The sequence below is a fragment of the Balaenoptera musculus genome, chromosome 16 (assembly GCF_009873245.2).
Source record: "Balaenoptera musculus isolate JJ_BM4_2016_0621 chromosome 16, mBalMus1.pri.v3, whole genome shotgun sequence".
NCBI classification, from domain to species: Eukaryota; Metazoa; Chordata; class Mammalia; order Artiodactyla; family Balaenopteridae; genus Balaenoptera; species Balaenoptera musculus.
In genome coordinates, this window is record NC_045800.1 from 11478889 (window position 1) to 11505656 (window position 26768).

Genomic DNA, 26768 nt, shown 5'->3' on the forward strand with positions numbered 1-26768 from the left:
CAGGTGTTTTATAGATGATTTTTTTTTAAATCTAGTTATTTTATTTATTTTTGGCTGTGTTGGGTCTTTGTTGCTGCGTGCGGGCTTTTCTCTAGTTGCGGAGAGTGGGGGCTACTCTTTGTTGTGGTGCACAAGCTTCTCATTGGGTGGGTTCTCTTGTTGCAGAACACGGGCTCTAGGCGCGCGGGCTTCAGTAGTTGTGGCTCGCGGGCTCTAGAGCACAGGCTCAGTAGTTGTGGCGCACGGGCTTAGTTGCTCCACGGCATGGGGGATCTTCCCGGACTAGGGCTCGAACCTGTGTTCTCTGCATTGGCAGGCAGATTCTTAACCACTGCGCCACCAGGGAAGTCCAAACCAGGTGTTTTAAATAATATAATTTGGCAACTCTGCTCTGGCAGATTCTGCCCCCTCCCCACCTGCCCCCCCAGGGTTTGTTGTTGTTGCTCTTTGTTGTTTAGTGACTTTTCTGAACTGATTTTTAAAAGTCTGTATTCTTAGTTGTATGTGGGCACTGAAGTCTTGTCTTGGTTAGCTCAGTGGGCAGTGATTGGATAGAAATTTAATTTCCTTAGATGCCTGGAAGCAGTCTCCCAGTCTAAGCTAAGGGACTCTGTATCCATGTTGCGGCAATCCTTTAACACTCAGCCATGAAGTTTACAGCTGCCCCATAGCCTTTGCCTTCTGCTTGCACAGAGCCTCAAGGTTGTTCAGCGGTGAGAGTTTATGGCCTGCCTGCTCAGGCTCAGATCTTCTGAGCATGCGCCCAGCCCTGTGCATGCATGTGACCTTCTAAATTCCTGGTGGTCAGGGATAGATATACACACATATGTGTGTGTGGGTGTGTATATGTATATGTGTATAGGTGTATATATACGTGTGTGTATATATGTATATATACATATATATGCATATGTGTGTGTGTATATATATATATACATATATATGTGTATTCCTCCCCCTCCAGATCCCCCTAAGGATATCTCATTCCCCAGATTTTCTTTTTTTTTCTTTTTTTTTTTGGTTTGGTTGTTGGTTTTTTTTTTTCCACAGTGACTTTTGAATTTTATTTTTTTATACAGCAGGTTCTTATTAGTTATCCATTTTATATATATTAGTGTATATATGTCAATCCCAATCTCCCAATTCATCACACCACCACCCCGCCACTTTGCCCCCTTGGTGTCCATATGTTTGTTCTCTACTTCTGTGTCTCAATTTCTGCCCTGCAAACCGGTTCATCTGTACCATTTTCTAGGTTCCACATATATGCGTTAATATACAGTATTTGTCTTTCTCTTTCTGACTGACTTCACTCTGTATGACAGTCTCTAGATGCATCCATGTCTCTACAAATGCCCCAATTTCGTTCCTTTTTATGGCTGAGTAATATTCCATTGTATATATGTACCACATCTCCTTTATCCATTCGTCTGTTGATTGGCATTTAGGTTGCTTCCATGTCCTGGCTATTGTAAATAGTGCTGCAGTGAACACTGGGGTGCATGTGCCTTTTTGAATTATGGTTTTCTCTGGGTATATGCCCAGTAGTGGGATTGCTGGGTCATGTGGTAATTCTGTTTTTAGTTTTTTAAGGAGCCCCATACTGTTCTCCATAGTGGCTGTATCAGTTTGCATTCCCATCAACAGTGCAGGAGGGTTCCCTTTTCTCCACACCCTCTGCAGCATTTGTTCTTTGTAGATTTTCTGATGATGCCCATTCTAACTGATGTGAGGTGATACCTCATTGTAGTTTTGATTTGCATTTCCCTAATAATTAGTGATGTTGAGCAGCTTTTCATGGGCTTCTTGGCCATCTGTATGTCTTCTTTGGAGAAATGTCTATTTAGGTCTTCTGCCCATTTTTGGATTGGGGTGTTTGTTTCTTTAATATTGAGCTGAATGAGCTGTTTATATATTTTGGAGATTAATCCTTTGTCTGTTGATTTGTTTGCAAATATCTTCTCCCATTCTGAGGGTTGCCTTTTTGTCTTCTTTGTAGTTTCCTTCGCTGTGCAAAAGCTTTGAAGTTTCATTAGGTCCCATTTGTTTATTTTTGTTTTTATTTCCATTACTCTAGGAGGTGGATGAGAAAAGATCTTGCTGTGATTTATGTCAAAGAGTGTTCTTCCTCTAAGAGTTTGATGGTGTCCGGTCTTACATTTAGGTCTTTAATCCATTTTGAGTTTATTTTTGTGTATGGTGTTAGGGAGTGTTCTAATTTCATTCTTTTACATGTAGCTGTCCAGTTTTCCCAGCACCACTTATTGAAGAGACTGTCTTTTCTCCATTGTATATCCTTGCCTCTTTGTCATAGATGAGTTGACCATAGGTGTGTGGGTTTGTCTCTGGGCTTTCTATCCTGTTGCCTTGATCTATATTTCTGTTTTTGTGCCAGTACTGTATTGTCTTGATTACTGTAGCTTTGTAGTATAGCCTGAAGTCAGGGAGTCTGATTCCTCCAGCTCTGTTTTTTTCCCTCAAGACTGCTTTGGCTATTCGGGGTCTTTTGTGTCTCCATGCAAATTTTAAGATTTTTTGCTCTAGTTCTGTAAAAAATGTCATTGGTAATTTGATAGGGATTGCACTGAATCTGTAGATGGCTTTGGGTAGTATAGTCATTTTCACAATATTGATTCTTCCCATCCAAGAACATGGTCTTTCTCTCCATCTGTTTGTAGCATATTTAATTTCTTTCAGCAGTGTTTTGTAGTTTTCTGCATACAGGTCTTTTGTCTCTGTAGGTAGGTTTATTCGTAGGTATTTTATTCTTTTTGTTGCAGTGGTAAATGGGAGTGTTTCCATAATTTCTCTTTCAGATTTTTCATCATTAGTGTATAGGAATGCAAGAGATTTCTGTGCATTAATTTTGTATCCTGCAACTTTACCAAATTCATTGATTAGCTTGAGTAGTTTTCTAGTTTTCTGGTGACATCTTTAGGATTCTCTATGTATAGTATCATGTCATCTGCAAACAGTGACAGTTTTACTTCTTCTTTTCCAATTTGTTTTCCTTTTATTTCTTTTTCTTCTCTGATTGCCGTGGCTAGGACTTCCAAAACTGTGTTGAATAATAGTGGTGAGAGTGGACATCCTTGTCTTTTTCTTGATCTCAGAGGAAATGCTTTCAGTTTTTCACCATTGAGAATGATGTTTGCTGTGGGTTTGTCATATATGGCCTTTATTATATTGAGGTAGGTTCCCTCTATGCCCACTTTCTGGAGAGTTTTTATCATAAATGGGTGTTGAATTTTGTCAAAAGCTTTTTCTGCATCTATTGAGATGATCATATGGTTTTTATTCTTCAATTTGTTAATAGGGTGTGTCACATTGATTGATTTGTGTATATTGAAGAATCCTTGCATCCCTGGGATAAATCCCACTTGATCACGGTGTATGATCCTTTTAATGTGTTGTTGGATTCTGTTTGCTAGTATTTTGTTGAGGATTTTTGCATCTGTATTCATGAGTGATATTGGTCTGTAATTTTCTTTTTTTGTAGTATCTGTCTGGTTTTGGTATTAGGGTGATGGTGGCCTCATAGAATGAGCTTGGGAGTGTTCCTTCCTCTGCAGTTTTTTGGAAGAGTTTGAGAAGGATGGGTGTTAGCTCTTCTCCAAATGTTTGGTAGAAATCACCTGTGAAGCCATCTGATCCTGGACTTTTGTTTGTTGGAAGATTTTTAATCACAGTTTCATTTTCATTACTTGTGATTGGTCTGTTCATATTTTCTATTTCTTCCTGGTTCAGTCTTGGAAGGTTATACCTTTCTAAGAATTTGTCCATTTCTTCCAGGTTGTCCATTTTATTGGCATAGAGTTGATTGTAGTAGTCTCTTAGGATGCTTTGTATCTCTGCTGTGTCTGTTGTAACTTCTCCCTTTTCATTTCTGATTTTATTCATTTGAGTCCTCTCCATCTTTTCCTTGATGAGTCTGGCTAAAGGTTTATCAATTTTGTTTATCTTCTCAAAGAACCAGCTTTTAGTTTTATTGATCTTTGCTATTGTTTTCTCTGTTTCTGTTTCATTTATTTCTGCTCTGATCTTTATGATTTCTTTTCTTCTGCTAACTTTGGGTTTTGTTTGTTCTTCTTTCTCTAGTTCCTTTAGGTGTAAGGTTAGATTGTTTATTTGAGATTCTTCTTGTTTCTTGAGGTAGGCTTGTATAGCTCTAAACTTCCCTCTTAGAACTGCTTTTGCTGCATCCCATAGGTTTTGGATCGTCGTGTTTTCATTGTAATTTGTCTCTAGGTATTTTTTGATTTCCTCTTTGATTTCTTCAGTGATCTCTTGGTTATTTAGTAACATATTGTTTAGCCTCCATGTATTCGTGTTTTTTACGGTTTTTTCCCTGTAATTCATTTCTAATCTCATAGTGTTGTGGTCAGAAAAGATGCTTGATATGATTTCAATTTTCTTAAATTTACTGAGGCTTGATTTGTGACCCAAGATGTGATCTATCCTGGAGGATGTTCCATGTGCAGTTGAGAAGAAAGTGTAATCTGCTGTTTTTGGATGGAAGGTTCTATAAATATCAATTAAATCTATCTGGTCTATTGTGTCATTTAAAGCTCGTGTTTCCTTATTAATTTTCTGTCTGGATGATCTGTCCATTGGTGTAAATGAGGTGTTAAAGTCCCCCACTATTATTGTGTTACTGTTGATTTCCTCTTTTATAGCTGTTAGCAGTTGTCTTATGTATTGAGGTGCTCCTATGTTGTGTGCATATCTATTTATAATTGTTATATCTTCTTGGATTGATCCCTTGATCATTATGTAGTGTCCGTCCTTGCCTCTTGTAACATTCTTTATTTTAAAGTCTATTTTATCTGATATGAGTATAGCTACTCCAGCTTTCTTTTGATTTCCATTTGCATGGAATATCTTTTTCCATCCCCTCACTTTCAGTCTGTATGTGTCCCTAGGTCTGAAGTGGATCTCTTGTAGACAGCATATATATAGATGGGTCTTGTTTTTGTATCCATTCAGCAAGCCTGTGTCTTTTGGTTGGAGCATTTAATCCATTCATGTTTAAGGTAATTATCAATATGTATGTTCCTATTACCATTTTCTTAATTGTTTTGGGTTTGTTTTTGTAGGTCCTTTTCTTCTCTTGTGTTTCCCACTTAGAGAAGTTCCTTTAGCATTTGTTGTAGAGCTGGTTTGGTGGTGCTGAATTCTCTTAGCTTTTGCTTGTCTGTAAAGCTTTAGATTTCTCCATCGAATCTGAATGAGATCCTTGCCGGGTAGAGTAATCTTGGTTGTAGGTTCTTCCCTTTCATCACTTTAAATATGTCATGCCACTCCCTTCTGGCTTGTAGTTTCTGCTGAGAAATCAGCTGTTAACCTTATGGGAGTGCCCTTGTATGTTATGTGTCATTTTTCCCTTGCTGCTTTCAATAATTTTTCTTTGTCTTTAATTTTTGCCAATTTGATTACTATGTGTCTCGGCGTGTTTCTCCTTGGGTTTATCCTGCCTGGGACTCTCTGTGCTTCCTGGACTTGGGTGGCTATTTCCTTTTCCACGTTAGGGAAGTTTCCAACTATAATCTCTTCAAATATTTTCTCGGGTCTTTTCTCTCTCTCTTCTCCTTCTGGGACCCCTATAATGTGAATGTTGTTGCGTTTACTGTTGTCCCAAAGGTCTCTTAGGCTGTCTTCATTTCTTTTCATTCTTTTTTCTTTATTCTGTTCTGCAGCAGTGAATTCCACCATTCTGTCTTCCAGGTCACTTATCCATTCTTCTGCCTCAGTTATTCTGCTATTGATTCCTTCTAGTGTAGTTTTCATTTCAGTTATTGTATTGTTCATCTCTGTTTGTTTGTTAATTCTTCTAGGTCTTTGTTAAACATTTCTTGCATCTTCTCGATCTTTCCTCCATTCTTTTTCTGAGGTCCTCGATCATCTTTACTGTCATTATTCTGAATTCTTTTTCTGGAAGGTTGCCTGTCTCCACTTCATTTAGTTGTTTTTCTGGGGTTTTGTCTTGTTCCTTCAGCTGGTATGTAGCCTGCTGCCTTTTCATCTTCTCTATCTTTCTGTGAATGTGGTTTTTGTTCCACAGGCTGCAGGGTTGTAGTTCTTCTTGGTTGTGCTGTCTGCCCTCTGGTGGATAAGGCTATCTAAGAGGCTTGTGGCAGTTTTCTGATGGAAGGGACTGGTGGTGGGTAGAGCTGGATGTTGCTCTGGTGGGCAGGGCTCAGTAAAACTTTAATCTGCTTTTCTGCTGATGGGTGGTGCTGGGTTCCCTCCCTGTTGGTTGTTTGGCCTGAGGCGACCCAACACTGGAGCCTACCTGGGCTTTTTGGTGGTGCTAATGACAGACTCTGGGAGGGCTCAGGCCAAGGAGTACTTCCCAGAACTTCTGCTGTCAGTGTCCTTGTCCTCATGGTGAGACACAGCCACCCCCTGCCTCTGCACAAGACCCTCCCACACTAGCAGGTAGGTCTGGTTCAGTCTCTCCTGGGGTCACTGCTCCTTCCCCTGGGTCCCGATGTGCACACTACTTTGTGTGTGCCCTCCAAGAGTGGAGTCTGTTTCCCCCAGTCCTGTCGAAGTCCTACAGTCAAATCCTGCTAGCCTTCAAAGTCTGATTCTCTGGGAATTCCTCCTCCCTTGTCGGACCCTCAGGTTGGAAGCCTGACGTGGGGCTCAGAACCTTCACTCCAGTGGGTGGACTTCTGTGGTATAAGTGTTCTCCAGTCTGTGAGTCACCCACCCAGCAGTTTCTGGATTTGATTTTATTGTGATTGCGCCCCTCCTACCGTCTCATTGTGGCTTCTCCTTTGTCTTTGGTTGTGGGGTATCTTTTTTGGTGAGTTCCAGTGTCTTCCTGTCGCTGATTGTTCAGCAGTTAGTTGTGATTCCAGTGTTCTCGCAAGAGGGAGTGAGTGCATGTCCATCTACTCCGCCGTCTTGAACCAATCTCTCTCATTCCCTAGATTTTCTTTTTAATGGTTTTGGTTAGCCTGCTGTTTGCCCCAACTGTTACCCAATGTCTGGGATGGCTAAGACGATCAGTAGTTGCTTCTGATTGTTTTTGATAAACTCTCTGGGAGAATAGGCTATTCAGTGGGCAAGTGCCAAGTCAGGTTAAATAAAGACAGGCTTGCAAATGGATTCTTCCTGGGAACCACCAGATAGTCAAATAATGACAGTTCTCTGGGAATGGTGCTTTGACAGAGCTCCAGCCCCACAGCCCTCTCCAGTGGTTGTCAGGCTGTCTGTTTTCAGGGCTGCTTGGAGGTGGGTAGAGGAATAGGGCAAATTTAAATGTCTCAAAGGTCACTGTTCTTCCTATCTTTCTTGAAAAAATGCTCCCCGAATTGTTTCAAGCATCTGGTTAATGTCTAGAGTTTTGAAGAAGCTGATTTTGATCATTTTTGCCAGTGTTCTTGTTCCCTTTAATGGTGGTGAGGATTTTCAGAGGTCCTTTACTTGGCGGTTTTTGCTGACATCTCTCTTCCCTGTGTTTAAAGGCATCATGTTTGCTATGCACGTTGCTGGCTTTTATCTGTTTGTCTGGTGTTCTCAAATGAATCTTGAGTTTTGTTACTTTGTTTAGAGTACTTTCCTCAGTGGTATAACTTATGTGTAAAGTTTGGTTTTCAGTCCTTTTACCCATATTACCTCATTTGTCTAAGATGCAGGGCTGACTTCCTCATTTTCACATCAGGCAAGGCACCATGTTACCTTCCTTTTCCCTACAAAATGCAAATGTCGTTTCCTCATAAGGAATAATTTTAAAGTTCATTTACTGTTTTGATAAAGGCAGTGGAAGATGATTTTGTGGAGATGCGCAAGAACGACCCCCAGAGCATCACTGCCGACGATCTCCACCAGTTGCTCATTGTAGCTCGGTGAGTGTACATGTCCACGATTGCCCTTTCAGTGAGCTGTGGATAAATCTGCTTATTTAGGATAACTGAGGCAGACTTATAAAAATGGAAATGAACTTTTTCCTTCTAAAACTCCCTTGTGAAATGACTCATTGAGGGGGAGTCAGTGGCCAGGGATCACCTCAGTGGACCAGGCACGCTCCCTGTTCTCCACACTTCAAAGAGGGAATCGCCCTCCAAATATGACTCTTAAAGTATTCCTTTGTAGAAGTCTCACTTGGCTTTTCAGTTCTGTAGTTACCAGATGGTCTTGTCTCCCACAACAGTATTAAAAAAAACTTACAAACCAGTAGGTCTTAAAAAAAAAAAAGTCATTATTCTAGGTCTAGACTTAAATTTGTTTCTGTATTTCAAACCAGGTTTCTGTCTCTCAGTGCTGGTCAGACAACACTGTCAAGAGAACGATGGCTAAGAGCAAAGCAGCTAGAGTCTTTAAGAAGAACCAGGCTTCAACAGCAGAAATGTGTGAATGGAAATGAACTTTGAAGGTACTGACACCTATGAAAGAGTAATGGGCAAATTGTAGCCACATTATTGTAAAATTCAAATATCATTTATACCACACTGTTTTGTAGATAATTTGTATCAAAAAAAAAACCAATGTCTTTTCCTGAAATCACACCTGGTAACATCTAAAGTTTATATAATATTCAGTAAGGGCTTTTTCCTTACTGATTTTATGGAGCTTTTGAAGTTTGTTTTATAATTATATAAATTAGTAATGTACAAAAATGTATTTGATATTAAAAGTTTAATATTGATAATGTTGCTGATTATACCATTTCCTTAGTTTCCTTAGCTTCGGCTAAGTCATAGGCCAGACTCTGTTGAAATGCTAACATCAACATCATTTGAAGAAAACTGTTGCAATTCCAAAGTCAGAGGAATTGTTCACTTCAGATTTTGATGTCTTTCCAGTGAACAGTGGGTGTGAATGTGTCCAGTGGTCCAGGTTTGGGGAATGGAGCATACTTGCCATAATTCACACGATCATGTGAAATTCTGTAATATTATTTCCCAGACATCTGACCACAGCTTTTTTCCATTTAACAGTTGTTAACAACATGCAAAAAACAAGTCTTTAAATGGCAGTGGTTCCCAGACTTTTTGGGTTTCATGGACCAGTAATACTTCCAAAAATTGTGGGGATTGACAGAGTTGCCAATTTGTTTTGCCAAGTAATCTGAAAGAAGTCACTGTATTATCACCCCTTTTTTTTCATAAAAGGACAATCTCAGAACAAGAGATAGTCCTTTAAATGGAATAAATGTAGCTTTTTGAAAAAACACTATATTGCTCTTATTTTTCTCATTTCACTCCAGTGTATTTGGGAACCACTGTTTTATGGACTCGCTTAAGGGAATGCTGTCTGCCCTGTGAAGTTGTTTTGCCCAAATAGGAAGAGGACAAAATTTATTTAACTTTTTAAAAAATGCCTTCTTTAGAAAAAAATGGTTTTTAATTCTTTTCCTTAATAAATGTCATTTAGTTGCTGTGATTACATTGGATTTTGCACTTTTTATATAAATTTATCAATTAGTTCCAGATGTATTAGATGAACTAATATTATCTGCTAGTCCAGGAATGCCCTGATAAAACTGTATGTAGTTAGGTTTTCCCCAGACAAATTACAGTTTTAATACAAATTTTCAAAGGAATAAAAACATTATCCATAGCTAGAAAGCGAACTGATACAGTATAGTAGTATAAGTGGCATCAAGAATCTTTGGAAAGGTTAGAACATTACTTTTAAGCTATCACTGGTTATATATAAAGATGAGTTTCTTTTAGTCAGTAACTTAATTAGTCGGAAACATTAGAGATCAGTTAAATGATTACTTAAACTCTGCACCCCCCTGGCCCCCAAGGCCTAAAGTGACATTGCTAACCAAGAAAACAGGGTCAGCCTTGAAAATGGAGGAATTTATTATGCCTCATGAGCTGAAGTGAAAATTACTAGTTGTTTAACTTTTCCTAAACTCAAATCTATTTTTATAAACTAATGTAAATAATCTGTTTATATTTAGAATTCTAACTGGTTTTCATTTTTATAACTGGTAGACTAGACCTTCCTTAAACTTTTAGAAATAAAACAAAGGCTCAACTGGATTTGTGGGAATAAAATTCAACAGAGTAGATGAGTTACTGTGTGTTTATTGTGCCAGTGTGAATTGTAATTTACCAAAGAGAAGTACATAATTTGCTTGGTCTTACGGAGAAGTTCCCCTGAAAGGAAAACCCTCTTTCAAATAAATAAAACTTCCTAAATTACTAGTACTTTGGGCTGTTTTTCATGAATTATGAGACTCACCCCATGTGATCTTCTGTGTGGAAAACCATTACCAGAGGTAAACTTCAGTATGAGAGGCGGTGCAGCATGGCATCCTCCCTCTGAAGCCCCACTCAGGTAAGAGATTAGTACTCTGGGCTCCAGAAATCCTTTTCTCCTGGGACAGTGAAGTTTGTTGCTCTAATGCAATGTTAATCCTATTTGAAGCACCGGGAAACTGAACAGACATCTATATATTATCACCCTGATTGGAATTAAATTTTAGTTTTAATTTTAGTTTTAAAATTAATTTTAATTAATTTAGTTTTAATTTTAATTCCTTAATTTTCGGTTTCAAAAATCTCTTTGGAACTAATTTCTTTGGAGCTTAAAACACATACTTTTATCACCTGACCTTGACTTTATTTTCTCTTATGTTGTAGGACATCTAATAGTTTCAAGAAAAGGTGGTAAGAGAAAAAAGCATTCAGTTTCAATGTTTGGTTTTTAAAATCTGATGGTTTGTGATCCATTTCATCATTTTTAAAGTCATGAAAACACTTCAAAAGAGTAGAGAAGTATTAGGAAAGCCTGGGACCAAGTGTTCAGTTATGGCAAACTTACCTTGCTTCCAAATTCTTTAGTCTGACATAAAATATCAAACCTTTATCTTCAAAATATTATTCAAGGAATTCTCATAGACATTGTCACTTTAAATTATAATGATATTTTATTTTAAATAGTCACAACATCTGACACTTCAAAAAAGATACCATTAATAAATAACAAAAGTGGAAATATCAAAGTTACAACAGACATAATGTTTAGCTGAGAATCATTTCAACAGAGTAAGGCTCTAAATGTATCAGACAAACCAATGACTTGTTTGGAATAAGGTGTGCAACTTTCTTACTGTATAGGCTTACAGACAAGGCCCTGGTTCCATGTGGTCAAGGTTACAGTCATAAAACCTAAAGTTTTAGCACAGTTGTGCTTCAGACTAAATGTTCAATAGTTGTGCTCGTCTACACAGGATGTTATGGACTGCCCCCTGCAAAAAATTACAACTTGAAAGACTTCTTTCAAACATTACCAGTATCCAATATGTATACATTCTTAACATTTCTGAAAAGAGAGCAAAATTAATTAATAGGTGCTGGTGTTCACATCTGACAGCTCAGGTTTTATGACTGACAAGTCTTAATGCTCCTAGACTTTGGGGTGTACAAGGTAGCAGTATTTTAAATTTAAGTAGAATGTGGGGAAAATTAGGATCAAATGGGCATTCATTTCTTGCCTGTAACGCCATTAGCCCTCAATTAACTCTTTATAGGGAATGGTTAAGCCATCAAAAACTTAAACCAACAGTTTTTATATTAAAATGCTTCTCCATACTAGTAACACTTTGAAGTCACTAAAAACTAAGTATTCACCTTGTAGAGGAAACACACAGAAATGAACTGACAAACAGAAAAACAAGTTATGAAAAATGCTAATCACCTAAATGGATCCATGTCCACCCTTTGTGTATACTTCATACATTCTACCCACCCACCCCACTCCAAAAAAGGTTCAGGTTATTACGTCCCAAAGTAATCTATTCCTGAATTACTTTTAAAGAGACAAACTGCTCTGTAGTGTATAAGCTACTTAGGTCTACACATTCTAGGATGATGCACTTCCACTGTCCTAGCTCTCAGATTTGGAAATCTGCTCAGGTCAGTCTCCTTTTAAAACATAATTAGAATTTGTGATCCCTAGATTCAAAGACAGTACAGGTTATATGACACCTTTTTTTTGGATTAAATAAAAGCCACAGGATTCTGTGTGGCTAAAAACTAAATCTGAATTATTCGTGTCTGGCATTGAGTAAACATATTTTTAAGTTCATTCTGCTGGACTTCATTAACTCCTTCAGGTTCTGCAGGGCTCTTCTGAACCTTTGCCACTGCAAAGCTTATCCCCTGGGTTAATCCAGCTTGGGTAATATTAGCAACCTGGACCATGGAACTTCGAATCTTTGCAAAGGGAGAGACTGCTCTGCTGCTACAGCTCTCTGAAGGAGAAGGAGTTATGTGAAGCCCTCTCTCAAGTTCAAGTGTGCCAGATTCGGAGCTGGGGGTCTTTTGAGATACGACTGAATGCACTGGTTCAACTGACAAAAGCTGTGGGCCTGCTGCAGAAAAAGACACATCTAACTGAGATGGTCGAGAAGGTATCTGTTCCGCTGATTCAAATTGAGCTTCTTCGTTAGAAACTTGATTGGTCATTTGATTTCCTTCCTCACTAGCCTGAGAAACAGACCTGGTTTCTAATAGCTGGGTCATTTTGTTTTGTGCATCTTGAACAAATCTGTGGCAATAAATATCCACGGGCTTGGCAAAGCCAGTCAATGTGTGTATGTTGTCAGCAGAAGGACTTTTCTTCAAAGAAGACTCATAGCCTTTTCCAAGCCCACTTTCATGAGCAAGAGTAACCTCTGAAGGAACATGAATGCTAATATCAGTGCTGCTAATAGACTGGGATCGACTGCCTAATCGAGGTATTGAAGCAATAATACCACAACTAGGAAGAACATAGTCTACTGGCCCTACATTCTCTAAAGAGTTAGCTAGCTGCCTGTCTTCATCAGACTTGGAATTTGTAAGGAATTCATCAGAGTGGTATGAGTCATTATCTGAAGACATTTCCCCATCTGACTCTGCCTGGGGTTTATTATCCATCACACTAGTGTTTTCCATGGTTTCAAGACTACTGTCTGATTTCCAAAGATTTACTTTTAAGTTTGGTTTTAGAAAGTTAACTTTCATTTCAGGTTTTGTAAAGTTTCCTAGCTTTCGTAGATTGCCAATATTTACATTGGATTTGGTCTGTTTCACTTTTTGATTTAGAGATGAAAATTTGCTCATTAAAAATTTTTTTCCCTGGGCCAGAGAGCCTTGGTTTTGAGATCTGATGCCAATGATGTCTTCATGAGGTTTACTGCTCTTCCTACAAATTAGAAAAGAAAAAAGTTAATTTCCCATGGAATCCAGTATACCAGTTCCAATTATTAATGTAAGTGAAAACTCTTATTTAAATTGGCCCCAATTTCTTAAAAACAGTACACTGCTAAATGATAAACCCAGATAACCCCTTAGACTTAATGCAAGAACATTAATGTCCAATACAAATGTGAGCTATATACAATTTTACATACAAAATATCGTCATTTCAACTAATCAGTATTAAGAGATGATTAATCAGATATCTTAATCTTTCTTAAACTAAGTCTTTGGAACAGCCAATGCACAGTATTTTATATTTTACAACAGGGCAGCAGAAGCCTTTGTAAGTGACATTGACAAGTCACCCCCAGGCACCGAATGGAATTGGTGGCCCGGCTGTGTGACTTTCACCCCAAGTTCAGCAAGCAGGCCACAGACATCTCCCCCACGTGCTGTCATCTTTCTCAAGCAGGCCACCTGGTGCACTGAAGAACCACCCTGTGGAAACACTACATCTGCAATATTTTAATCCTACTTAATGAAGCGCTTCACAGTAATTAGATGAATTATGTTGAGTTCTTTGGCATTCAGGGAGGAGAGGGAGGTAATGGAGGAGGGGAGGGAAGCCTCCTAACAGTAGCCTCAACCTCTGCTTTTGCATTATTCTGAGAATAAATGTTTCCAGAAAAACCCCACACCCAAAATTTAGACTAGTCCCATTTCAAAGGCTCCACAGCCGTATGTGGTGACTGGCTACAATTTGGGGCAGCACAGATCCACCACATCAGCAATCTAAACCACCAGCAAAGGCAACACCAACTATAGACAGGTATCTACAGCATCTTAGCTAAAGTGTCTACACATTCCAATTTTGCTGAATTCAGGTACAGCGGGGAGGGGAAAGAACGCCGTTTCCTTATGTTTCCTGTGGGCCACCTGGATTTATTTTAGAAGACTTGGGACATTTAACATAACTGCACTTAAGTGTTTTCTTCTCTGGCATCCCTCATGGCTGCTATAAATAAGAAAAAAGTCAGTGCTATTTACCACACGTCTTAGTACACTGGTTCCACACTTGGTCATGCAAGATCACTGGTCATGAGAATATTTCATAAAAATTATGATGTTAAAGAGCTACTTTATAGTAGCTCTTTATAGATTATATGAAATTTAAATAATCTCATTCAATTAAAAAAAAAGAGCTACTGAAATAATTATTTCTAACAGAAAACAATTTTCCTCTAGATGACCAAATGACTCTCTTTTCTAGTGGAATGTGGACTTTAAAACCTGCTCATTAGATGGAAAACCCACAGATTTTAAATGTAAAATAATCTGTTCATAGGCATTCTTTTCCAAAATTCAAAAACCTAGTGTTTAAAACATACTGGCTGGTTATTTTCTCTAAAAAGTTATTTAAATTTGAATGTTCCCTCTCTTAAGAGTATACTTAAGTGTTTGAAAATATATCATTTGCCATAATTTATTTTATTTATTATTATTACTATTTTGGCCGCGCCGAGCGGCATCCAGGATCTTAGTTTCCTGACCAGGGATCGAACCAACGGCCCCTTGCAGTGGAGGCACGGAGTCTGTCTTAACCACTGGATCGCCAGGGAAGTCCCATGGCCATAATTTAAACAAAATTATTACTTTCTGATCCACAAAGATATGATACTTCTCCCTCTAAATACCAACACAGTATCATAATGTGATTTCTCTCCCTTTTGCAAATACTTTAAAAGAAGTAAAACTTTAATTTTCTCTGAAGAATAAAGACATTACTATCCAAAGTAGTATACTTACCTCTCAAGCTTTTTCTCTATTATAGGCACATCTAATCCCATGGCTTGCTTGGTGATCTGCAGCATCTCTGCAATGCACTGAAGGGTATCTGAAACCCAAATATAATTGCTTGCCAGTTCCTCCAAAAACATATTTAAAAATTAGCAGTTCTAACTCAGAACTCCAAATGAAATTTGTAATCTTGTAATTAAATACAAGTTTATTTGTTATAATTTACAGAAAAATGCTACTTGTTCATCACTCCCCTCACTAATTCAAAATGTTCTAAAATTTTAACAGAAGACTAAAGAACAAAAGAACCAAATCGATTAGAATTAAAAGTTTATTCTGAAACCCTCATCTGTCCAAACACTGCTAGATGCTGAGACAACAGCCGTGAACAAGACAGGTGTTGTCTCTGACTACTATCCATGAGAGGCATGTGTGGTAGGAAAAGCCACGACACCCATATGGCCAAACACACTGAGAATTCCCATAATAGATTCCCTTGCCCCAGACTACATCATCAGTTCAAATAATGTCCCTGCATTGCTGGGAACAAAGCTGCTATTTCAAGATCTCAAATCACAAAGCTACTTTCCTGGATCATTCAGTTGGTACTGGGTATGTACAGTCCCCAAGTCCACTTGGGCTTATAAGAGCAGAGAAAAAGTTATCACTGAATACTTTCATCTCTCTCCGTTACCTTTTCCATCCTCTTCTGGATTGCGCATTACAGCTCTCAAGGTGTGGAAATAGCCACTTGCTTCTTTATATCTGTAGTGCAGTCGCATGCAGGAGAACTTTGCCTTACCAAAAAGAGTGGGTTCAGGACCTAAAGACCCAAATGAATACATGTAAATCTTTCGCATAACACTTTCTTCTGTATCTTCAAAAGACTGACAAACATTCATCAATTATTTAGCATTTTCTTCATAATCTAAATGAGAGCACATGCTTATCATGATTTGGTTTCATGAGATTATAAATAAAAATTCTTCAGTCTCAAATATTTAAACTGTCTCGATCCCAGGGTTAATCTTCACAAGGCAAGTAATGAAAGAAATATAGTTATTATTAGACTATATCCATTACTAATCTCTCAAAATCAGAAGGAAATCCTAAGAAATGTACTACTTAGACTATCCCCTTCTGATTCCAATAAGATGTTATACCACGTGCTTAAATAATGACCCACTCTTAGAAGAAACAATATTTGCTTTCTATGACTTGGTTAGTATGTTAAAATTTACCTATTTCAATTTTTTCCAGGTCTTCTAGACTTAGTCGTTGATACTGGTTTACTTTGTCAACTTCATCATCATAACTAGACAAAGGGAAAGAGAGTAAGAAGAGGATTAAAATCAAAAGCATTTTTGGCTTGTCAGCTGAGGTATAATAGCAGCAACTACTATGCAGTTAAAATCTTCCACAGCACAATACATTCTGGGGTAGAGTTAAACAAAAATATTTTAAAAACTAGATGAAATGAGATGAATATTTTATATATATATATATACACACATAAATATATAGTTCAACACCTAAAGGAAAATCAGTTTATACATCTTACACTAAAAGAAATCAAACCAACAAACCTAAACCTTAACCTAAAAGGAGAGAAAAACACATACATATACTGAAGCTATGTATTCCTGATACAGCAGATAAATCTGATATCCAAAATCAAGAATGAAAAATCCATATGATCAGTGCCAATAGGCACCTGGGCCAATGACTGAAAAATGACAGTTCACACAAGGCCAAAAAGAAAGTGAATATGTATTTGACAAAAATAAACCTCAATTCTGGTAAGGCTATGAGGAAGTACTTGTATTTCTGCTAGTGGCATTGTTAACTGGTAGTCTTTCTGGAGATCAATCTTGCAATAAGGCACAAAAGTCATATAATTCATCATACCCTTATAATCAGAGAAGTGCATGTGCACACACACACAATTATCTGCACATAGACAGCTGTATCATTCATAATAGCAAAAAAGATGGAAGTATTTTAATGCCTAACAATGGGGAAACATTTAACTAAGGTATAGTAATAAAAACCATGCTATATGGTCATTCACAATAAAAATATGTGGAATACATCAAAACTTGAGATCTATAGGAAATAATACTAAAAGAACACTATTATATAAACACTGATTATAAAGCACATTTTCAAACAGAAGTCAGAGTGATGTAACAATTATGTAAGGTAAAGGGGTTCAGTGAAATTTCTTAAATAACAAAACTAGATTCTTAACTTTTTTGTGTTACGATTCTAAAAAGGAAATTTACTCGCATTAAAAAAAAGTAAAAGCTTTAAACCAATAAGCAACTTACTAGGCCACGTAGTAGGCGGAGTTAGAAAGCAGTAACAGCACGTCCACATCTCTGTGAGTAGCATCAATGAGGCTAAACAAACATGACACAGGGAATTAAATATTTTTGTTTTCATCTACCTTTTTTTTCTACAGCAGATCCACTTATGATAAAAGATTGGAGGGGCTGGGGTGGGGAAAAAAATCAAGTAATCAATGAGTCCCACTTCTTAAGTTAAATATATACAATCTATCCATCTGGGAATTAAAAAAAACCAGAAAAACCAGGAACCCAGTTTAGGAAGGTGGGGTAGGTGAAGGAAAGGACTGGAGCTGAGAAGAGGTCCCTTCTCAGAGAGGTAGCCAAGGAGGAGAGAGCACTCAGGGGAAATGGGATAATGGCGGGGGATTGGATGATGGTAGAGGGGGTAAGGGTTGGAAAGAAAGGAAAATGTGAGGCTGAGAAAAGAGAAATTGTCTAGATCATCTCACATGACCTAACCTTCAAAATGACACTGCACATTTAGGGTATTTTTACACTCATGTAGAATGCATCCTTTGAAAGAACTTTACGTAAATGTAATGTTTATGTGCAAAAATGGAACCCAGCCCAAACTACTTTGCATTTTTCTTACTACAGATTTACTCAGCTTTTAAGGAATGAGTAAACAGTTCCTTATTCTAAGTCCATTTTGCCATATTTTATTTCCACCCTAAAATCAAGTATCAGAATAAGGGTTAGAAACTAAATGAATACTGATTAACCATTAAACCAAATACTAATTTTTTTAAAAAGGTCAACAGAAAATCTACACATAGTCAACAGATAACACGGGCAGAATCTGAACTCAAACTTTCATCTACTATTAAAACAGCTTTTCCAATCAAAAGGTGAAAATTAATCCACGCTTTTACATTGTTTCTCAAAATTTCACTGTTGGAGTGGATATTTCTACCTTAGAATTTCATAGCTATTTGCAAAGATTTACCAAATGCTACTGAAAAACAAATGTAAAACAGGAGGGAGAAAAAAATCACTTGTAGATGGAATTTAAGTCACGTACATAATCTGCGTAAGAATGAGGTCACTGTTTAACAGGTACTGCAGAGACAACTTTACCAAGATCTTCAAGTGCAGGATTTTACCTCGGCAGCACGTTGCTGCAGCGGGAACTCTAACAGTCTTAATCTAAAATAACAAACTGACCTCAATTTTCACCAAAAATATACCCCCAAAATACAACTAATTAGGTCAGAAGCCAGAACCCAATGAATACACAGATTGATCCAAAATATGAGCAATAACCAACGGTAAAGAAAAAACCATGAATTCTATGATTTTGGCAGGCTCACTGAGAAGAACACAGACTAACGACGTAAAACGTAGTTTAGCCGTGCGCGTTGGTACTTACGTGCACTCTTAAAATTGTCGCTTGAGCCAAGCCATAATAATTACGTCACGACACGTATTGTAATATGAAATAAATTCTAACCCTACTAATTAGTGTTACTTTATCTTAGCTTCTATTTTGACACTAATATTTACATCGGTCAAACATGATCTCGGTCAAAAGCATCCTGTCCGGACGAAAAGCACTTGGCACGTGACAGGCAGTCTAGAAAAATGTCAGCCCTCCCCCCCGCCCCGCATTTTTACCGACGTATAAGCTGCAGTAAATACTTAATTTCCCTCCCCGCCACCCTCCGCCCCACTTAAACAGAAAAAAAACCCAGAAAACAAAAAACCCACACTTTTTTTTTTTTTTTTTAACACGGACAAGAAAAACAAGAAGCCCCCTTTCAGGGCTCCCCGCCCCCGCGCCTGCAGCTGGGAAGTGGGCGCTGCGCTACTCGCTTTTCTCTTCCCACCAGTCAGGCATCCCCTCCTTCCACACGATGAACACGAACACCGCCAGCACCACATGCAGCCCCACCACCGCGACAATGGTCGCGTAAAAGCCACTGTCATCAGGCGACATTAACAGGAGGCTTTGGAAAAGCAGTAATTTACAGGAAAAATACAACCCCACGGGAACTTTAACCATAAGTCCTGCAAAAAGGAGAAAAATCTTGAAAGTCGTCGCCAGGCTGCCACCTTCGGGCTTGGGCTCGGCGGCGTTGCCGGCGGCACTGCCCGTGGCGTTCGCCTGCCGCTGGGCGGTCGGAGGAGGCCGGTGGGAGCGCGGCATCCCGTCAGTCCGTCCGTCCGTCCGTCCGTCCACGAGTCGAAGCTCAGTCAGAGCCACCAGCAGCAGAGATAACACCTGCAGCGACTGCGCCGACTGCGGCAACTGCAGCGCGGCCGCGCCGGGTCACGCCCAGAACCTTAGCCCGCTTCCGCCGCCCGCCTCCGCCGCGGCGCGCGCCCAGTGCACATGCGCGGCCGGTCCGGCACCGCCCTCGCCGCGAGCAGGGCGGGTTCCCGGGCCGGCAGAGAGGGGCGCCGAGGTGGCCGCGGGCTCTGGTCCCCCAGCCCGGCTCCCGTGAGAGCGCACGCACGCCTTTGCGAAGGGCCATCCCTGCTGGCCGGAGGGCTGCTAGCGGGCGGGCTGCAGCGCGCCTCACTAGTCCACTAACGCGGGTGCAAGTGGTCATGTGCTCTCGGTGTAAGGAAAAGTGAGTCCGAGTTGGACAAAATAAAGAGTTGGCTTTGTGCTGATGCTGAAGGGCACCTGGACGGTACCGCCGATTTCCCGTCACATTAAAGATTCCTCCCCCGGCCGCAGCGCGCCAGGCGGCGCTTAGCGGCTGTCATTCAAGTCAGCTTTCCCTGAAGCCGCTGCGGCCGCTTGGAAGGGAAAGGACACAGAACGGCGCGAGAGGTCTGATCTGTATGCGCCAGGGGCTGTCCGCGGGGAATAAACTGAGCTGTGCTCAGGGCTTAACAGAAAAAGGCTCGGGGCCGGGGGTGGGCACCGGGTAAGCACGAAGGAGGGCAGAAACCAAGCAAACGGCACAAAGCTGTGCTGGACAGTTCCAGCTGGGGTGCTGGGAGGTAAAGAAAAAGGGAACGGCAGCCATTCTTGCTGAGCTGCGCAGGACGGAGCATTTGTAACTTTTTCTGGCAGGTATTTAAACAGGGCGGTGATTGCAGTGAAGTGAGTGAGGCACTGGTCCCTGGCGCAAAATTTAAGGGGATGCCAAAAAAACCTCAGCCATGAAGGTAAGTTTTTAGTGCAATATTTTTAAAAAATCAAAATTAATGCAAACATATCATGATAAACAAAACATCAACATTTCAAATAGAGATAGGATCTGACCCTGCAACCTGTACAACCCTGTCTCACTTGCCTCACCCTAATCCCAGCCCTGGTTCCTGTACAACTTTATTTACAAAAACATGTAGCCCAATTCAACAACAAGAAGACACACAACCCAATTTTTTAAATGAGCAAAGGATTTGAATAGACATTTTTCTAAGGAAGACATACAAATGCCCAACAAGCACAAGAAAAAAAAAAAGCTCAACATCATGTGTCACTAGGGAATTGCAAATCAAAACCACAATGTGATACTACTTCACACCCCCTAGGATGACTACAATCAAAAACCATGGAAATCAAGTGTTGGTGAGGACATGGAAAAACTAGAACCCTCCTACATTACTGGTAGGAATGTAAAATGGTGCAGCCACTGTGGAAAATAGTTTGGTGGTTTCTCAAAAGTTAAGCATAGAATTATATGTGGCCTGGCAATTTCCCCTCCTAGGTATACACCCAAAAGAAAAACAGGTGCTCAAACAAAAACTTGTACATGAGTATTCACAGCATCACTATTTACAACAGAATAGCCAGAAGGTGGAAACATAAATGCCCAAAGGAAGACTGAATAAACAAAATGTGATCTATCCATACAATGAAATACTATTAAGCCATAAAAAGGAATGAAGTTCTGATACATGCCACAACGCCCATGAGCCATGAAAACGTTGTGCTAAGTGAATGAAGCCAGTCACAAAGGCCACATATTACGTGATTACATTTATATAAAGCGTCCAGAATACACGAGTCCAGAGAGATAGAAGTATCAATAGATCAGTGGTTGCTTAGGGGGTGAGGGCGGGGATAGAGTATGCAGATTCTCTTTGTGGTGATAAAAATGTTCTAAAACTGACCAAAGTGATGGTTGCACAACTCTGTGAATATTCTAAAAACCACTGAATTGTACGCTTTAAATGGGCGAATTATATGCTATATGAATAACATCTTGATAAAGGTGTTTTTAAAAACCACACACACAGCCTGAGGCAGACAGGTGCTGACGGCTGAAGCCCACAAGCCCAAGGGGCTGAACTCACCGCTGGCTGTCTGGGGACCTGAGCCCCCAAAGCCATTCCCAGAGCTACCTCTTGCTGTCCTCCACCAGGGGCTGCCTGTTCTGGGTCCACATCTCTGGCTCAGTAGACGGACTGTACAAAGGCTCTATAGCAAACTCAGAGAGCCAAAGAGCAGGTTTCCAAACATCTCCCTTCAAGAGAAAGGGAAAACTATCCACCACCTGGAAAATCTTTAAGCCTTGCAAATGAAGATAAATACCAGTAGCAAATTTAAAGAAATCTTAGCAGTGTTAGAAAGGATAACCACAAAGTATCTCTAATAAGAAGGACAGTTCTAGGGACTTCCCTGGTGGCGCAGTGGTTAAGAATCCGCCTGCCAATGCAGGGGACACGGGTTCGAGCCCTGGTCCGGGAAGATCCCACATGCCCCAAAGCAACTAAGTCTATGCGCCACAACTACTGAGCCTGCACTCTAGAGCCTGCGCCCCTAGAGCCCGTGCTCTGCAACAAGAGAAGCCACCCAATGAGAAGCCTGCGCACCGCAACGAAGAGCAGCGCCCACTCGCTGCAACTAGAGAAAATCCCGCACGCAGCAACGAACACCCGACACAGCCAAAAATAAAATTTTAAAAAACCCAAAACACTTGATCTAAGGAAAATGAGATTGACAATCACGACACCTTTAAAAAAGTGAAGTGCAAAGTTAAAACTCAAGCAAAATGCAGATGTGATACCTGCAGTTATTTCTGAATGGGAATTAAAAGTACTACCTTTTGGAAGTTTTTGTTTGTTTCGTGCTGCATTAAGTTGGACTGCTATTTTAAAAACAACAACTAACGTACATGAATAAAAATTTTTTACCAAATGGCTTATAAGAGCACAGAAATTTTCTGCTCAGTTGTGTGTGAGGAAAACCTCATTTTTAAGAGTACAAAAATTGCATCCATACATATAATACTAACTATCAAAGTGAAATAATCCATGGAATTAAAGTCACGGAAGGTTTCCCTATGAACCTACAGTCAATGTTGCCTTTTACTCATTTTAATATATGTATACTACCTTGCGTCCTATTGTTCTTTCAAGCTTATTTTATGCCCCTTTTATTAAAAACATATGAAATGTAAAATAAAATCTAAATAGAGCCTTTTATTCTCAGAGCTTGGTCTAGAATTTTCTGAAGTGTTTCTGATTCGTAATATTGAAAATTATAATTTTAGATTTTAGCCTGAAAGCAAGCATTCAATCTGGTGGATAAATTTGGATCCTGCCATTCAGTTGGTATTTTAAAGAACCACTTGAAACTGGATGGTTTTTGTTTAAAAAAGAACGTTAAGTATTAGTTGGCCTATTTATTTTATGAAAGACCAGGACCACTTTACAACCCAAAGTAACTAGCATCATTAAACCTCTTGGTACACTCACTTTTGTGCATTAATACAATAAACCTAGATTCTGGGGCATGGAGTGGGGTTGGGGGCAGGGGAGAACTCACAAAACAAGCTTTGAACTGTAGTTTCACAATCTGGGTTTTTAAAAAATCAAATATTGCTAGTGCCCCCTTAATTTTATGGCCAAGGTGAGTGCCTTAGCTTGCCTTAGTACCAGCCATGTATTTGAGAACTGCCATGAACTATGCATCCATGCCCACAGCGCTATGGGCAATTGCTAGCAATAATTAGGACAAATTAGCAGCATCAGAAAGCACGTTAGTTACCAGGACACCACTCCAACTCACCTGGGGTCACAGTCAATGAGGGCCCAGCCCCCATGGAACTTTTCATTATCAGGCAGCAGTAACTTCATGTAACTTTGTAAGAGTTGACTAATTAGTTCCTGGTGGCTTCTCTGATTTTCCTTATGCAAAGCTTCATGCTCTTTCTCCTTGGTAAATATGGAATAAAGATCTTCTGTCACTGGAATGCCTTGCATCAAATCTAGAGTAGAAAGTGTTAATATCTATCATCTTCTTAGTTTACTAATGCATTTTTAAAAAGCAAAAGAGAATACAAGGCCTAAAATAATAAGACTCATTAAAAAAACATAGGCATAAATCTTTGTGACCCTGAACTAGGCATGGTTTCCTTTAGATATGAAACTAAAATCACAAGCCACAAAAGAAAAAACATAGTCAAACTGGACACCATCAAAATTAAAAACTTTTGTGTCTCAAAGGACAATGTCATGAAAATTAAAAGGCAACCCACAGAATAGGAGTGAATATTTAAAAATCATCTATCTGATCAGGGACCTGTATCCAAGAATATATAAAGAATTCCAAAAAAGAATTCCAAAAAAGACAAATAAGCCAATTTTAAAATGGGCAAAGGAACTGAACAGACAAGCTAACTTCTTCCTGGTACAGCATGCAGCTCAAGGCTTAACAGAATCATTGTAATCCCATTCCCTATGCTTGTTTGGGACTGCAAGACTGGAGGAGGCTTCTGGGAGAGATCTGCCAACCACTGGCCCTTTACAGGGAAGCAGTAAGCCCAGACCGCTACTGGCCCCTCTCTCTTAAACTTGAAAAGATGCAGCTTCAGAGTTAGGATGAAGCCGATGCGACTGATCGTCAAAATGAGAGAGGAACAGAACATGCCTCCTCAATGACATAACTGAGGCGCTAGATCAACCAACAGAAAGAAAGGCATCTTATTTTTCCTCGAATAAACTGCTAAAATCCAATTTTCCTATCAGCATGCACCCTATGTGTGGCAAATGAACCAAACTTAATTACACCAGACTTCTCAAATTCCTCAATTGTCTATGCATAGGCCCTACTACTTCATGTATAATAAATAATCAGGTTAAAAAAATAGGATTTAAAAAATATTCTTAGAGACGATATGACAAGCTGTTACATTTGATTCTAATCCAGAATACTCTACATTTACTTTAATCCTAAAAGGTAATACTTTCATGAAAATTGAAGTTAAAATATGCCAAGGCATGAACTCCACTGGGCAATCTACCCTCCATTTCTTTTCTTAAATAGTGATAGGAATTGGTTAGGATAATCTCTAAATCTGATACCCTAATACCCTGTTAAATCATGCTTATAAGAAAGGATGCTATATTTGTCCATAGCAAGAACACATGATAAACATTATACGAAGAAAGAAAATCATCGCGTTTTTCTCTCTCAGCCTTGAGTAATGGGAAAACAAATATAATATGGAGTTTTTAGTTGATGAGGTTTTAGGGCACCTTATTCCATACTCCAGGAGCCTCAACCCTGCCTTCTGTCACATGAATAACAAATTGACAAATACGTATGGAAATGAGCGGTTTCTTTTGCTGCTCCAGCCTAAAAAATGTGCCAAACTCTAAACTTGTAGGGACTTCCCTGGCGGTCCAGCGGTTAAGAATTCGCCTTCCAGGGACTTCCCTGGTGGTCCAGTGGTTAAGAATTCGCCTTCCAGGGACTTCCCTGGTGGCGCAGTGGATAAGACTACACATACCCAATGCGGGGGGCCCGGGTTCGATCCCTGGTCAGGGAACTAGATCCCATATGCATGCCACAACTAAGAGTTCGCATTCCACAACTAAGGAGCCTGCGTGCTGCAACTAAGGAGCCCACCTGCCGCAACTAAGACCCAGTGCAACCAAAACAAACAAATAAATATTAAAAAAAAAAAAAAATCCGCCTCCCAGTGCAGGGGACGTGGGTTCAATCCCTGGTCAGGGAACTAAGATCTCACGTGACATGGGGCAACTAAGCCTGCACGCCACAACTACTTAGCCCGCACACTGCAACTAGAGAGAAGCCTGCATGCCGCAACTAGAGAAGCCTGTGCACTGCAACAAAAGATCCTGCATGCTGCAACGAAGGTCCCACATGCTGCAACTAAGACCCAATGCAGCCAAATAAATAAATAAAATATTTTAAAAAAATTCTAATCTTGTAAAAATTTGATTTATTGGGTAAGATGTTCAACACAGAGACACAAATATACTATACAACATATGAACTATGTTAATGCAGTTAGTTACTGTAAAAGATTAGTCACAGAAAGAATAACAAATTTGAGAGCGAGAAAGGCATTTATGTTCCTTACCTATAACAGCTTGCCTGTAAGCATCCTTAAATCGATTCAGGTAATACCTATTTGCCGAGTTAACACCATCTTTCATAACTCCTGCTAACTTCCTTTCTCCTGTCCTTGTAAAGTCACCCTGTCAAGGAAAAAGTCACTTTAACAATTTATTCAAACACAAAAATGTTCCTGAAGTCAATGTGGGCTTTTGATTCAAGACTGGAATTCTATAGGGTTTTATAATTTCCAAATAATGTAATTAAAATATCTACTAGTATTTGACTCGGATCCAAGCATGTCAAACAATTAAACATGCTATTGGTGGCATAAAGTCTCCACAGTTAGACTGTGCCTTAAGGTAAAGCCATTCTTGGCAATCTGTAGAATATCTAGAATTTACAGGTCAAAACTTATTATATAATAAACAAAACAACAAAAAGATTTTCAAACCTCCAACTGGTATGATATTCAAAACACTCAAATTTCTGATGTGGGAAAATGCAGACAGTTCCCTAGAGCTTATTATAATGGAATTTAACCTGCGTATGTGGTTTTGTGTGTATATATATAGAGAGAGCAGAGGTTTCCATACCTTGCTGCACATTACAATCCCTGTAGAATGATCCAATGAAGATTTAATTGTTTTGTTTCTCTTGGTTTTCACAACAAAGGTGTCAGAGCAAGTCCCTAGAGAGGTAGCGACTTAAACTTAAGGCAAGGAAAGCATAGTCTCTTCCTCCCCCATCCCAACCCCACTATTTCTATCCAAGGCAATCTTGGAAACAAGTCTGGTCCTAAAATTGACAATTTAGGAAGAACACATTGCCAATTAGGTCATTTGCAGGAAATATTAATTTAGCAACATGAATCTATTATAGAAGAGAGAGACATGAATGCTGCATCCAAAGAATTTTAATATCAAAGGAAAAAAAGTGTTCCTCTTTTTTTTCCAGCTTTGTATAATTGACAAGTAGCATTGTATAAGTTTAAGGTGTACAATGTGATGATTTGATATATGTGTGTGTGTATATATATAGTACTGTTAACTATAGTCACCATGCTGTACGTTAGATCCCCAGAACTTATAACTGAAAGTTTGTACTCTTTGACCAATATCTCCCATTTTCCCCATCCTCTGGTAACCACCAATCTACTCAATGTTTCTATGAGTTTGACTTTTTAAAATTCCACATATAAGT

General features: G+C 39.3%; 2 protein-coding genes across 5 annotated transcripts in view; one reads left to right on the top strand and one right to left on the bottom strand.

Moving 5' to 3' along the window:
- LOC118882582 (minichromosome maintenance complex binding protein) overlaps window positions 1–10174 on the top strand; it is a 69606-nt gene extending 59432 nt beyond the window's left edge. Inside the window, exons 15-16 of one of the 2 annotated variants that reach the window (XM_036828519.1) lie at window positions 7768–7856; window positions 8255–10174. In XM_036828519.1, the coding sequence (XP_036684414.1) occupies window positions 7768–7856; window positions 8255–8381 (216 nt within the window). In that variant the 3' untranslated portion in view covers window positions 8382–10174. The remainder of the gene's footprint in view (window positions 1–7767; window positions 7857–8254) is intronic. The other variant, XM_036828518.1, reaches the window with a different exon arrangement.
- A 389-nt stretch (window positions 10175–10563) lies between these two features.
- INPP5F (inositol polyphosphate-5-phosphatase F) overlaps window positions 10564–26768 on the bottom strand; it is a 98303-nt gene continuing 82098 nt past the window's right edge. Inside the window, exons 14-20 of one of the 3 annotated variants that reach the window (XM_036828509.1) lie at window positions 25591–25708; window positions 23271–23469; window positions 17279–17350; window positions 16190–16263; window positions 15643–15771; window positions 14958–15045; window positions 10564–13155 (exon numbers count right to left, since the gene is read on the bottom strand). In XM_036828509.1, coding sequence (XP_036684404.1) covers window positions 12003–13155; window positions 14958–15045; window positions 15643–15771; window positions 16190–16263; window positions 17279–17350; window positions 23271–23469; window positions 25591–25708 — 1833 coding nt within the window. In that variant the 3' untranslated portion in view covers window positions 10564–12002. Of the gene's footprint in view, window positions 13156–14957; window positions 15046–15642; window positions 15772–16189; window positions 16264–17278; window positions 17351–23270; window positions 23470–25590; window positions 25709–26768 lie in introns of those variants that run through there. The other 2 variants (XM_036828508.1, XM_036828510.1) reach the window with 2 other exon arrangements.